Source organism: Aulonocara stuartgranti (assembly GCF_965226115.1).
Source record: "Aulonocara stuartgranti genome assembly, chromosome: 23".
NCBI lineage: Eukaryota > Metazoa > Chordata > Actinopteri > Cichliformes > Cichlidae > Aulonocara > Aulonocara stuartgranti.
The window spans coordinates 19648414-19663114 of NC_138958.1; the positions used below are offsets into that span (position 1 = coordinate 19648414).

At 40.0% G+C, this 14701-nt stretch overlaps 1 protein-coding gene and 1 long non-coding RNA gene across 2 annotated transcripts in view; one reads left to right on the forward strand and one right to left on the reverse strand.

The window, feature by feature from the left end:
* Positions 1-14701, reverse strand: part of xdh (xanthine dehydrogenase) — a 15861-nt gene continuing 1160 nt past the window's right edge. The window contains 35 exon segments of the mRNA XM_082524619.1: positions 1-1055; positions 1604-1771; positions 1859-2047; positions 2163-2228; positions 2435-2549; positions 2631-2683; positions 2787-2990; positions 3139-3234; positions 3332-3413; positions 3628-3773; positions 3856-4047; positions 4135-4221; positions 4333-4420; positions 4489-4622; positions 4719-4843; positions 4920-5016; positions 5495-5614; positions 5686-5812; positions 5897-6066; positions 6245-6334; positions 6418-6580; positions 6933-7117; positions 7232-7341; positions 7717-7810; positions 8676-8827; positions 9055-9147; positions 9262-9406; positions 9940-9990; positions 9992-10021; positions 10110-10202; positions 10281-10342; positions 10448-10574; positions 11177-11285; positions 11438-11534; positions 14639-14696. Of these exon segments, the coding sequence (XP_082380745.1) occupies positions 1005-1055; positions 1604-1771; positions 1859-2047; positions 2163-2228; positions 2435-2549; positions 2631-2683; positions 2787-2990; positions 3139-3234; positions 3332-3413; positions 3628-3773; positions 3856-4047; positions 4135-4221; positions 4333-4420; positions 4489-4622; positions 4719-4843; positions 4920-5016; positions 5495-5614; positions 5686-5812; positions 5897-6066; positions 6245-6334; positions 6418-6580; positions 6933-7117; positions 7232-7341; positions 7717-7810; positions 8676-8827; positions 9055-9147; positions 9262-9406; positions 9940-9990; positions 9992-10021; positions 10110-10202; positions 10281-10342; positions 10448-10574; positions 11177-11285; positions 11438-11534; positions 14639-14696 (3969 nt within the window). The 3' untranslated portion in view covers positions 1-1004.
* The window catches only part of LOC309700825, a 14783-nt gene continuing 13178 nt past the window's right edge, over positions 13097-14701 (forward strand). The window contains exon 1 of the long non-coding RNA XR_014274764.1: positions 13097-13522. This is a non-coding gene — a long non-coding RNA (uncharacterized lncRNA). The remainder of the gene's footprint in view (positions 13523-14701) is intronic.

Genomic DNA, 14701 nt, shown 5'->3' on the forward strand with positions numbered 1-14701 from the left:
TGTGTTTAATATGTTTATTTCATTCATATTGCAACAATTGCTTTGAGCAAAGCAGTCAGAATTTAAACTGGACCTTTTCTGCTTGTTTTTAATTCTAGGAATCACTGTTCAAAATTATCCTTATTTATCTCACACTGGGACTTGGTGTAGTTCCCAGTTTATCATCTGCGAAACTAAGAAGTAGTTGCTGGGATTGAAAAGTGTAGCCAACACCTACAGTTCCCCTAATGTGCCTGTGAGGCTCTAAAAGTGAGTCAGTCCCAATAAACTCCTATGTTAAAATGTCCAGCTTTATAATTGAAATAAACATGTTTTTAGCCTGTTTAAATTTAACAGAGGCTTAAAGTTTGCATTATTTAATGTGTGACCTCTTTGGCTAACTGCTAATTGCAGGACTTTTATTGCATTATTTAGCACCTATAAGCAGATATCTGTGTATGTACAGCTCTCCCTCTTGTTCCAAATATGGTCACTTCTGGCTTGAAAAAAAGACTATAGTGGTCAAAATGTTGAGGCTTGACAACAAGACTTTCCAAATCAATAGGAAATTAGGTCACGGTGGTTATCTAAACCTTTTTTAACAACCGTCCCACAGAAAAGCTCACATTCTAATAACTGGACAGCTCATGAAAGGCTGGAGAAGTGCAGCAGCTCTTGGCTATGAGCTGTGCTTTGTCTGTATAATGACCTAACGTTAGCTCTGTAACACTGCAATATTATATATACTCTGCAACAGAAAATGCAGAAAAGGTCCCCTTTGATTAATACCGAGTTTACAAAATTACAACTGAAATATTAAAGTGAAAGTGTAACAAAAAATATTGAATTCTTTCCTATTAATGCTGTATCAGTAGACAAATATTAGAGTAGCACCAGGATATCCTAATATTCTAATCCTATCATAATTGCGTAATATTTGGTCCTTCAGGAGCTTTTCTGGTAACAAGGCTAAACGTGGCTTAATGTGTTCTTGAGGTTTTTTGATTGATCATCAGTGGAGCGTCCTACACCTGAACAGACCAGGGGATAAAGGTTCCTGCTTCAGCCAGAGGACACTGCAATAGAAAAACAGCTGGTAAGTTCAAATATAAACAGTTTTAGGTCTCTCAGTTTCTTTTATCCAAATGACCTTTCTGCATATTTTCAATTTCTCCTTTAAAGACATGAAAAAGATTTAACCATCTCACAATGTAAAACCTAAATGTTGTCATTTGTTTCATCCGTTCTTTTTTATACCCACAAAGCTGAAATTCTTTTGATTTTTTTGATTTTTTCTTTGCATGTTTATCTGGATCCTATCTCTTCAAATCTGACAACAGTGCAGTTTGAGTCAGCTGGGCAGAAAAGAAATAAAACTGTTAATCCAGAGCTGTAACAAGACCTGATTCTCACTAAACCTTTTCATGGACAGGATGCCGTCGTCGGCATAAAAGCTAACAATAAAAGCTAATGGAAACTTGAACATCACAAAAAGTATTTTGTTAAAAGTTGGAGTTATGCTGCAATGAGAACATGGACGATGTAGTTACTCTCATTTTTATGTACTGAGTGTAAACTTTTATGCCTGATTTGTCAAGCCAGATCTTTCACAAGATTTTCATACCAGTTTAGTGAAGCGGTCACTGCAGGCATTGCGGATCCTCTCGGCAGAAGCAGGGCTGTCCAATCTAAATGGCCCGGTAATCCCTGACTCTGCCCGTGCAGCACTGATGGCATCTTTGATGGCATAAAAAACTGAAGATGCCAAGAAGAGAGGAGGCTCACCTACAGCCTGGGAAAGGAAAAACAAAAAGTATAAGTCCGTTAGATTCAGGATCATCAGTTTTTAAACTGTCTTGAGCATTACCAGATTTCTTACCTTGGAGGCAAAGATGGCCTTGTCATTAGGAGCATCACGAAGCAACGAGACCGTAAGCTGGGTAGGAATGTCACCGAAGGCAGGGATTTTATAAGAACCAGGACCCCGAGTGAGGAGGACTCCCTGGGGTGAATAATGAAGCTCTTCCAGGGTGAAGAGACCCAGACCCTGCATGAATGCTCCCTCAACCTAAATGTAGACATGAGGAACGAATCAGTACCATAAAAATGTGGTTTTTGTTTCTTTTATTGGTTCATTGATCCATCAGTTGTCTTTATGTATGAATAATACTTGAATATCTCACCTGCCCGATATCTATAGCTGGGTTGAGACTGTTGCCAACATCCATCACTATGGTGGTACTCAAGTTCTGTAAGACAAATACGTCATGAAAATATCTCAAGTCAGAATTTACCAGTAAAATTGAAAAACTGAAAAAGTGAAAAAAAAATGTGGTGTTAAACACCTTAATCAGATTGACAGAGGTGATAAAATCAGTCAGAGTTCCTTAAAACGTTTTAAACATTTGATTCAAGAGTTTGAACTCAGATAAATGTAGCTGTACTTGGTGCAGACCTTATGTGATCCGGTCAAACAGTCTATCTCCACCTCTGAACAGGCCACTCCGTAGGAGAAATAGCTGAAGGCTCTGCCTGAGTTTGTTTCAAAGTCATAACCAATATCTGGAGTCCTGATAAGAAAGCGGGAAACAGTGAAACCTTTCATTTTGTTGTAATATGAAGTTAATCAATGATTCATTTGGTGAACTCACTTATAAAAACCATTTGCACTGAGGCTGACTCTGTCAAAGTAAGCTGCTTTCACCTGGTAAACAGACACAAATACACCAAGTACAGTTAAAAGATGAATATTTAATGGGAATAACCCCCCCCCAAAAAAGTACTATGACAAATTTAGCCCTGTTTACCCAGTCCTCCCACGTTCCATTAGGATTCTTGGCCTTGAATGGCTCAAGACGTTTCAGCAGGATCTCGCAGGCATTCTTCAAGGCAGCACCATTGAGGTCTGAGGATGCAGAGGCAGCGGTTGCACTGGTGTTGGGAACTGTGTTGGTGCTGGTCTCTGATATGTGGATCTTTGAGGAGGGGATACCCAGAACTCTGCTGGCAACCTGAAAACACACAGCGAAGACAGTTCTGAATGCTTCTGAATGGCTGAACAGCTTCTCACTAAATTGCAGTAGTGTAAAAACTGTAAACATCCAATGTGATGTTTGAAATAAATATGTGGATTTTAAATAGATGAGTGGAGTCCTTTACCTGAACCATCTTGGTGTGAAGTCCTTGTCCCATTTCAGTCCCTCCATGAGTCAACAACACTGAGCCATCTGTGTAGATATGAACCAGAGCTCCAGCCTGAAGACAAATCAAAACAACCAATCAAGGCTGCTCACGATAAAAGAATAATAGGAACTGTTTAAACTTAAAATATTTGTTTGTTTGTGTATCAGACCTGGTTTAGGAAAAGTGCAGTGAAGCTGATGCCAAATTTGGTAGGAACAACAGCAATTCCCCGTTTGGTCCATCGGTTCTGTCTGCCCAGAAAACAGAAAATGATCATTTTGAAAAAGTAAGTTTCATGTTTTTATTTCTTTTCTCAAACCTTTTTGCGTCTCATCCCACAAAGTACATTTTTAGAAGTTATGCAGACTGGATAATTATTACCTCTTGCGTTGCTAAAATTGCTTCGAAACTTGTTCTTATCCACTCAAAAGTACTGAAACTTTGGTCTAAATAAATTTCTCTTACCTGTTGTAGAGGTCAATGGCAATTTGACGTTGCTGGTATCCAGAGCGTGACATGCATTCATCCCAGCAGCGGTCTAAGGTGATCTGGTCCAGGACTTGATTAAATGGAGTTGAATCACCTTTCATATACAAGTTCAACCGCCGAACCTACAGGAGGATGGAGACACTGACTGGACTGCCATTCATTAACTAGACTTAGTTGTTTATCCAACTTCAGTTATCCACCAACCTCCTCAGGCGACTTCCCCAGACTCTGAGCCACATCGGTCATCCAGTTCTCTGCCACCATCATACCCTGTGGCCCTCCAAAGCCTCTGAAAGCGGTGTTGGATGGCAGGTTGGTGCGGCACAGGAAACCTCGGCCACGTATATTTGGCACTCTATATGAGTTCTCCATGTGAAACAGAGCTCGCTCCACAATCTTTTTGAATACACAGCTAACTTTAGGGCGTTATCAGCATACCATGTAATTAGATGAATAAGGTCTGTGGTTCATAATAATACTCACTGCCTGAGAGAGATCCATGGAGTTTCCAGCATTACCATAGTACGTCACATCCAGGGCAACAACTCTCCCACTGTTTAAAAACCCAACCTGCAGCAAGAGAAAAGGATCAGTAAAATTACCTTCAAAAATTAAAATTACTGCCATAAGTATCATAGCTGCTGCTACTGCCAACACTGATAGTAGTACTATTCCTCATACCTTATATTTACCATAGAAGGGATGTCTTCCTCCAGTAATTAGCATGTCCTCGTCTCTGTCCAACATACACCTGACAGGCCTCTTCAGTCTGAAGCACAGAAAGCCAGATTCTTACCAATGTTAGATTCTTGAGGTTTTAAAAATTGATGGACTTACTTATTTGCTGCCACAGCAACCACAGTGGATAGCAAAGTGGTCCGCGATTCTTTTCCTCCAAAACCTCCGCCCATCCTCTTCACGCGGACCACCACCCTGTTTGCAGGGACACCCAATGCCATTGCCACCAGAGACTGAATCAGAGACACACTTATAGGTTAATTTATTACATCTTATTTTGTGTGTGTTTTTATGCTATTGTTACCTGTGTTTTGGAGCATTGGAGTTACCTGTGTATGGGTGGGTGCCTGGGTGGAAACAAAGAGCTCCATCTCTCCATCCTCTCCTCGGGGAACAGCCAGAGTAACATTTGTCTCCAAGTAGAAATGCTCCTGACCACCGATGTGCATCTCACCTGACAGACAGCAAATCAAAAATTAATGCCAGCTGGAAAAGTGAGGAGTCACATAGAGTCACAGAGACAGTCCTACCCTCCAGGATGTGGTCAGCATGTTTAAACCCCAACTCCAAATCCCCCTTTTGTATGGTTCTGATTGGCTGATAGAAGGACTGGGTAGCAATAGCCTCCTGTCAATCAAACCAACACAACATTTTATTTTAAGCATAAAAGTCAAAATTTAAATAATATTATTTTATGGTTCTCAGCTGCTAGAAAAACACAAAGTTACAACATTTTACTGGACTTTATGCAATAAAAAAGATAGGTACATATTCTAGAGGTAGATTATATTCTACACAACAGAAAATGCTTTAAAAAGTGAAGCTAGAAATTCTTGAAATACATAGAATAGAATGAAATGGTAAAAATTTAACAATGTTAACTGTAAGTGCAAATTTATTTTATAATGTAAATTTAAGTTACATTTAATTTAATTTTTTCTTTAAATGTAAATTTACATTGAGAAATTAAGATGGTAGCAGATTTATTTTTGTGTCAAATTACATCGACATGTTTAAAATGTTACATCAGCATTCACTCTGGATACATAACCATCAAAGATCATCAATGATTGGTCAATAGCAGCTCAGGTGTGTCAGCTCTCACCTGTATGGTTATGACAGGCTGCCGCTCTTCATACTCGATCCTCACGGCTTTGGCGGCTCTCTGAGCTTGAAGCTGAGTTTTGGCCACCACAGCACCAATGATATGACCCACACAAGTCACCTGCACACAGGACAGACGAGATATCAACCTCAACCCTACAAAGCCTGATGATTGGTTGGAAGAAAACAAACCTCGCCGTCAGCAAGGACAGTCTCATCAAATTTGAGAGATCCGGCGGTGTTACTGCCAGGGATGTCATCAGCAAACAGGAAGCAGACGACACCAGGGCAACGCTCAGCACCTGACGTGTCTATAGACCTGTAACACATAACTGGTTACACATGACATATATCTGTTGGACAGGTGAGTGTAGTACAGGGGTGTTTTCTACAGGTGTCTTACAATATTTGAGCGTGGGCCTTGCTGCTGGTGATGAGTGACAGGTAGAGCTCGTTCTCGTACAGCGGCACGTCATCGCAGTAAACCGCCTCACCTGTTGCCTGCTTCATGGCCGACAGGTGCATTATGGGACGGCCCACCACATCATCCTGGTTCTGCCCCTTTGCCACAGCCTACAAGAGGAGATTCGAAATACATACATGGACAATAAATCTCAATCTGTTACATTTCCAGAGATTATATATGTATAAATATTTACTTTAATTAAACTCTGAAATTTCATAGAAAATTGAAAAATTTGAATATTTTGTAGACATTCATTTAAGAATAACATAAAACACTTTGTTGTACCTGGTAGATCTGAACGCTGGATGGCGTCTCTGGATGGTACACTTCAGTCGCACTCAGACAATCTGAGGTGACCTCGGCCACCTTTAGCCCCTGAGAGATGGACCAATGAGAAGCTGTTAAAAACAATCACATGACAATTGTTGTTTAAATCTGATGATGGGAAACAGACAGACCTGCAGTCGGAGCTTCTGCAGCACTGTCAGGTAGAACTTGTAGAAGAGGCTCAGAGTTAAAGTTCTTCGGTATGTCACCATGCCACCCGGCACAGACGGATCCAGGCTCATCTCCTCAGCCATTGAGTTGCAAGCCTCCTCTAGAAGCTCCTCTCCCCACGGCCTGTACGATACCAAACATTCTTACAGCCTTCTATCCTTCCTTCTTATTTTTCTTCTTTGTTACTTTCCTTTCTTTTCCTTTCCTTTTTTGTTCATCCTGACCTTCGTCCCTTTTTTACTTCCTCCCTTCTTTAATGCTTAATGACTTTCTTTCATTCATCCTATGTGCTTACATCCTTTCATATTTTTCCTTCCTCCCATAATTCCTGCTACCTTCCTTTCTTTCTTCTTAAATCATCACTTCTTTTGACAATTTCTTGATTCTTTCCCTGTATACTTATTTCCATTTTCTTCCATTCCTTCCTTCCTCCCTTCTCTATTTTTTATCTTTCTTTCCTTTGACTCCTTCTTACCTTCCAATCAGTCTGTTTGCCGTCTTCTTAGCCAGTACTGTGGTCGGTGCCATGCCACCAAAACTCAGCCTCAGGTTCTCAACAACATCGGTCCCAGGGGTGAAGGTGACGCTCATCGCTGCTGTGACGATACTGATGTCATCCTCACGGCGAGGGGATTGTTTGTAGGCAGACACAAACTGAGTCTGCAGGTAGAAAACAAAGTCGCTGACTGACAGAACACATGAGGTGGTCACAGGAAATGGTTGGAGGGGTTTAAATGTAACAGGAAGTAATTGCATCAACAAAACTGCTTCGACCTTTTTGCTGTATGGGATATGAATTGAGAGTAGGATCTGCTGAGGTTGCAGAGCTGTCCTCCTGTAACCTGTGAAGAACCCATCGTCCATCTGAATCTCACGGCTTCCATCTGAAGGACAGTCAGAGGTCAAAAGCGAGGGTCAACAAGACAAAACACATGGAAGCCACAAGAACAGCTGGTTGTCAATGGTAATTCTTATTCAAACATTTATACAGTTATTATTATGAACACGTAAACTACAGCTTAGAGAAATGTAACCAGGAAACAGCTGAATTTCCTGTGAGCAGCGCCTGGCACATGATAGATGATCAGACACCTGATCACTGTGAGACTGAAGAAAAACCTAAAATCAGGCAGATTCTCAGGCAGGCTCTGAATGAGATTTGTCTGATGTTTTTTCTGGAGGTTTACCTTGAATGGATAGTTTAGTTTGAATTTTTATCAGCACCTTATGTCAACCAGAATAAAAGTGTGTGCTGTTACCTTTGTCCACCAGAGTGAGCTTGCAGCCGGCTGCCATAAAGACCGGGTTCAGGTCCGATATGGGGCTGGCTGTCATGATGTTTCCACCGACAGCCTGAAAAACGCGACACAATCACGTCTTATCACAATGTCACAGAAAACAAGACAGTCTCAACTTTTTATATCACAGTAATGTTTTTATGACGTAAGGTGTTCTTTAAACTTATAGGCATGGTTCAGTAGCTATTGTTGAGCAAAACTCCTTTTTCAAAATCATACTGGATTAAATTTGCTTCTAAATTTACTCTATACCCAGTCATTGAGGGTTTGTGAACAACAAAATAGCTCTGTGTATTTACTGGTATATTTCTACTATGCTACAGTGGGTATTTCCTTGGAAAGGTCCAAATCCAACTGAATGCAAATTGCTCTGTATATTTTGCCACATCCAAGACGAATGAAACTTCCCACTAACTTGGTGTATGTCATAGAAGAAATGTTTTGTCTTACAGGGCATCAACCACAAACCTCTTACTACCTCTCTGTATGTACCCTAAACTCCCCCATGAAACCTGCATATATTGGGATGTTCCCACTCTCTTGCCCCCTAAAGTACTTTCTTGTTTTCACGCACCTCCTGTACTATCATAGAAATTATATAATTGTTTGAAACACTCCATAATCCCCAAAGCTAAACCTTAATTGTCATTGGACCAGAGTATCATTGAAAATGTCAATTAACTTTGAAATTATTGACATTTTCTGCTGTCTCTGTGTATTGATTGGTGATGTTACACTCTCCATTGGCCCTCATGCCTAGGCACACTGGGTATCTCTTCAAAAAGGTCCATTATAACATAGAACCTAAATTTACCCCACCAAAGTACCCACTTGTGTCTTGGAAAAGGTCTAGTGTCCTGGAAAAGGTCTAGTGTCCTAGAATCAAACAACTTTTGTACCAGTCAGTCCAGGTAACTCACCGCTACATTACGAATCTGCACTCCAGCAAACCAGCGCAGCTGCTCCAGGACAGCGAGGAACACCTCAGTCTTATGAGGAGGAAGACTTTCCACTGCCTGCCTCAGCACCACCGCCATGTGGCTGAGAGTGCATGCTGCACCAAACACAATCCCTGAAACAAAGAGATTTTCTCATCACTGCTTCTTCTCCCATCGCTGAGCTACAGCAACCTTTAACCTTTTTGATTTAGAAGACAATCTATGTTCTCTTAACACTTACTCTTCAGTGATAAGAACCAGTTTGCTTTCTTATTTACTTTCCACTTTCTTATTTAATTCATTCATTTGCAATCAGAAGGAAACGTTTATTAGCAGTGGTATCAACGTGAGTTGTACTCACCATCTTCAGCGTGAGTCACTGCGCTCAGTTCAGGAATGAAGGTTGGAGCTAGGATGACTGGGTAAACCATGTTCTTAAACTTAACTTCAACACCTGAAGGCATAAATGAAAGAGTGAATGAGTCAGTAAGTTAGTATTTATCTGAGTAAATGAGTGCTAATTGTGAAATGAAGGAGTGAATGAATGATCTGAGTGAACCAGACTGACCAACTTCGGTGTTTCCCACCACCACACGGGCATCTGGATGTTTCCATTTCAGATTCAGAAACTCATCCAGACTGTCAGGCTGCAGCCATGTCATTCGCTCACCATGGAAACACAGCGAATGTGGCTTCCGATCTTTAGAGAGAGTCTGGGTGGAATAAAGTGGAAGGAGAGGGACAAACACAATGTGCGAAATCAGTTCATTATACATATCAATAGCACAACAAATGACTGGAGGGAAACTGTGGAACTACAGCTCACATGGTGCTTATGGAAATGTAGCTTGATGTGTCACAGCCACCTCTGAAGCTTCACCTGCCTTTGTTTAGTGATCAAATCAGCCAGAGCTCAAGAACTAACTTCCTGTTACACCTGGATGCACCCATCTGTTTCTCAGGATCTTGGCCTCATGTTCAAATCAAATCAAGGTGCTTGTATACTGATAATTTTGTTCTGTTTCCATTATGTCATTTTACATTTACACAGGTGCTTTAGAAGAAAAGACGTCCATATGGAAAATGGTAGATGTTGATGTTTTTTTAGGTTTAACCCATCAATGTCAAGACCTCCTAGCATTTTTTTCAGAAGCTCCTACACCTAGAGTAGGTACTTTGTTTTTTTCCCCAAAATTACCCCAACGTGATTGTGCTTGATTGTGTGCTTGGGTTTGTGTGAATTTACCATGAGTTCAGGAGGAAAGATGACTTCCTGCGTCGGGTCAAAGGGTGCAAAATTCTGCAGGGTTAAAAAGAGACGTAGCTTCCTGTGTAAAAACATACACGCAGTTTACATCCAAACACCTTCAACAGGCTGTTCAATAGTTTTTAACAACAAGAATGAAGATCACTTACATTGATTTGCTCCTCTGAACCATTCTGTGCTCCATTCACATTACTCATACAGCAGCCATTTTTCTGCCCCCTCCCTCCACAGCATCCCCCCTCCTGGTGGAAAACACACAAACGGACTGTCATCAACAGAGTAATGGCAAAAATAAACCTTCTCCATGGGTGTCTTCTCACCACAGTGAAAGTCTTGTATCCTTCCAGTATTGGCCTGTATCCAGTGCAACGACACAGATTTCCTGAAAATGTGATAATTTGTGTTGAAACATCAGGTCTGATCACTGCTTCCGTAGTTTCTTTCCCTATTTAATAAACAGCAAAAGTCAGTCTGTCTCTGGCAGGACCTTGGAAAGCCTCCTCCATATCGGCCATCATAGGTGTGGGATTGTTCCTCAGCAGGGCGTACATGGACATGATCAGATCCTGCGTGCAGAAACCACACTGAGAGCCATGAGCCTTTGCAATTCGTTCCTGAATGATGAAAAAAAACTCCCATTAGGGGAAATATTTACAAAAGTAAATACATGTACAAGTATTTACTGCAATTGAAGCCTCAGGAAAAAGCTTTAGGAAAACATTGTAATGGTTCCTCAACCGTTTTCTTCAACGGTAATTCCATTAGGAAGGAAACTAGTTTTAGCTAGCTAGTAGAAAACTGCAAAGTTTCACATTGCTACAGGTCATATTAAAGTCCATTTAAATATTTGCAATAAAAACAATTTAATACCTGAAAAAGTTGCTTCATTAGTAACTTTGTACAAATATACAAATAATTAATTGAGTAAAAATGCTTTGTTAGAAGGAGGTAATGCAGTCATTTTCCAGCTGGTAGGTAAAATTTCTTCCCCCTGGTGGTCAAACATCGACAAATGTCTCTTTAATACAGGTCATTAAGGCAATATGTTACCATGGAAACTTGTTTCTAACATTGTCTCTTAATGTTTTCAACAATTTTGAGATAATAACCTACATTTTTGATTTATGGAATCCATTTTGTTTCAGTTGCAGAAACACAAGTTCCTTATGTTCCTTTGTGTTCAGGTATGTGTTGTTTTTTTGTTGTTTTTTCTAACCTGGACAGGGTGCAACTTCCTCGCCACACTGCCGATTCCCTCCACAGTCGTCACGGCCACCAGGTGCAGGGAGCAGAGAGGGGCCAGGCAGGCGTTGATGGCGTAATGACTGGATGCAGTTAAAGACTGTTCACGTGCTCTCAAATGTTTTATTTAGCAGCTGTGAAATCAGTTTGTTATGGATGGAGCACATGAGTGCAGCTGATTGACAACATACATTTTAAACACACGCAAGTATAAACACACACAGAGTAAGGATACAGCAGCTGCTTAGTGTGTGTTTGGTATCTGGACAGCATTACAGTACAGGCTCCACAGCCGCCCTCAGCACAGCCCAGCTTGGTTCCTGTTAGACCCACTGAACACACACACACACACACACACACACACACACACACACACACACACACACACACACATTTTTACTGTGAAATCACTAAATCACTGGATGTGGTCATGAAGCGTGTCGGAGTACAGTTATGCTCTCAGAGACCGGCTGTAAAACCTGAATCAGCAACTCTGACTGTTACTGAACACGTCACTGAGATGAGATGTTCTCATACGACATGATACTCGACTCATTTTGTCTTTGTGTGGAATATAAACAGATATATACAAGTACGGGCAGGCTACTGCAGCCATAAACAGGTCAAGTTTAAGACTTTAAAAGACATTTTAAAACCACTTTTAAAGAAATTTAAGAACGAACATACAAACGAAATACACAATAAGAGGGAAAATGATGTTCTTCCAAGTATAAGGAGTATAATGTGTTTTGATCCTGGTGTGTACTAAAATTACGCTATTTGGTTTAGACACTGAACTCACTTAGAGTTAGACATTAAAAACTATTCTGTGAGGTTTAGGAAAAGACCAACACAACTATAAATGATTACTTTTAGGCGACGGATTACTGTCAAAAAAGTGCCAAAGATAACCTTGTGTTCAAGAGCATCATCCCATTTTCCTGAGCTTTAGGACACCTTTGACATACATTTGTAAGCATTTTTACAGAGAATAATTGTTGCTTCAAAGCCATCTGCTTGCTAGCAGGGCCTTCTTCATCATCGTCTTCATCCAGGGCCAGGTCAGGCTGAAAGGGCTGAGGAATTTTGTATTTGTATTGATTTGGGATTATGTTATGGTACTATATGATGGAAATCATTTCAGTAAATAATTTGAGACCGATCAAACACAGTTTTCAGTTTTTTTACAAATCTCTAATCACTCTCATAGAACTAAAAATGCTGCTCTGTAATTGGTTCAGGTGCTTCAAAAGGCACTAGAGACCCTTTATTGGGTAATTTGCATCCAGGATAACCTGTTATTCTAAGTGCTATACAAATGAAAAAATAGGTTTTAGTTTGGTTCTAAATAATCTGAAATCTGTTGTTGCTGCTCTCATTGTAACATTTATAGAATAATAATGAACGTAAACTTGTAACCACAGCATTTACAAGAATATTGTTGTAACGGAAAATTGCAGATAGCAGTCTCAGTGAATAGCTGTAATTCAACAAACTGCAAGAAGAAGCTTCCGAACTGTGGATGGAATATTTCTTGGAATTTTTTTTGTAACACCTAAAAAGTGTGATGCTCTGAATCTGTTTAATTTCTCTGGCTTTAGGTGGCTTTAGTCACCAGTGTTGGTCAAGTTACTTGAAAAAAGTAATCAGTAACTAATTACTGATTACTTCCCCAAAAAAGTAATCCCGTTACTTTACTGATTACTTATTTTCAAAAGTAATTAATTACTTAGTTACTTAGTTACTTTTTAAAAACACGATTTACAACCTGAAGAGGTGATAAAGCGATAGATCTTTCAGCCCAATTCTACTTTTTCTACATAATCCATCATACAAAATGTAATCAAATGGAAAAGTCTCTTTTTTTAACTTGTTTCATCAGTTTTAATCTTTTAACTTTATGCATCAAGCAAAAATTTAATTATATGCAACATTCTCTGAGTTGAATAAATTAGTTTAACATTTAAACCTATTTTCTGCACATTCCAGCACATAAAATAAAATATTTTTTTTGTTTACACTCACTCTTTCAAATAGATGCAAGTAAAACACAGCAGAACATAAATAAAGTCAAAGACTCAGCGGTCCTGTTGCTCTATTTTCACCTGTAAAGCAGGACTGCGGTAGGCGGAGGTTTACCCTGGTGCAGGTGTGCAGCGGTCAGTGGAAGGATACGGCAGTGTCTCTGTGAGTTTCCCATTACGTCGTTGCGCTCTCGGAGCTTGCTTGGAAGTTTAGGGTTTTTTTTCGCTGTAAAAATAAGTTTTCTTCCCACGCACGATGTTTTTGTCACTTTTTATGGAATCGAACTCAAAGTAAGGTCAGTACTTCCACGCTGCACACTCATACTCTCTCCCACAATCGATCTGTGATCCATTGTTGATCTGCACACAGCTGTTGTCACTAACGGCGCACTCGCTTACGTCACTGTCGTGAGACATTCTCGCAAAAAATCACAGTTTTAGTAACGCAGCATTCCTACGGGAAAGTAACGGTAATCTAATTACCGTTTTTGCAATAGTAATCCCTTACTTTACTCGTTACTCGGAAAAAGTAATCAGATTACAGTAACGCGTTACAAGTAACGCATTACTGCCCATCTCTGTTAGTCACCTAAAGCCAACATAAAGTGGCTTTAGGTGACTCTTCTGATTTGGTGCTATATAAATAAGATTTAAATAAACTGAACTAAAAATCAAAGTTGGGAATATGTTTTTATATTTATACCCATTAGTAACAAACGGTACACTTGTGGTATACACATCTAATGGTGAACAATACTGCACAATTTTAGTATGATTGCTTTCATTTCCTGTAATTAGCTCCTTTTATTTACTATTATTAAAGGCAATTTAATAGTTCCTGTGAATTCAGTTTCCTCTAGTGGGACACGAAAGATACTGCTGTGCTGTGAGGGCAGTCTGAAACATCAGTCACAGTTTAATATTTCATAAATTATGAAATACAAATGACAGATGAACACTCAGGAAATGAGAGAGGAAAGCTTTCTGGCACAAATCCCAAATGCTGGAAAGTGCTGGACTTTGACTGTTTGATTGCAGAGACAGTCACTGACCTCGCAGCCGCTCATCATGAGAAAAACAATAAACCAAACCAGCACTTAAAAACACCACTGATTTAAACCTCTGTATTCATATTAAAGACATCAACAGCTGCGTTATTGGGTTAGGTTGTTACTTTGGGTTCTTCCCCTTTTTCTTCATGTAGTGTGCGCGAGGCTGAAGGTGGAAACGTGACCAGTGACAGAAAAAGATAAACAGGAACGTCTGCACAGTGAAAAAAACAAGGCTGAACTTGAACTTGAAAAAACCACTGACTGAGGACAAAGTCTATCTACCACTACACTATATGTGTTACTCTATAGATTATACTACACACTGTACAGACGTGTGTGTGTTTTTATGTGTGATCATACATTTTCTCCGCAGATATGTCAGCAGGGTCATCTCAGGGTCTGCGTTCTTCTCAACAATCTGCA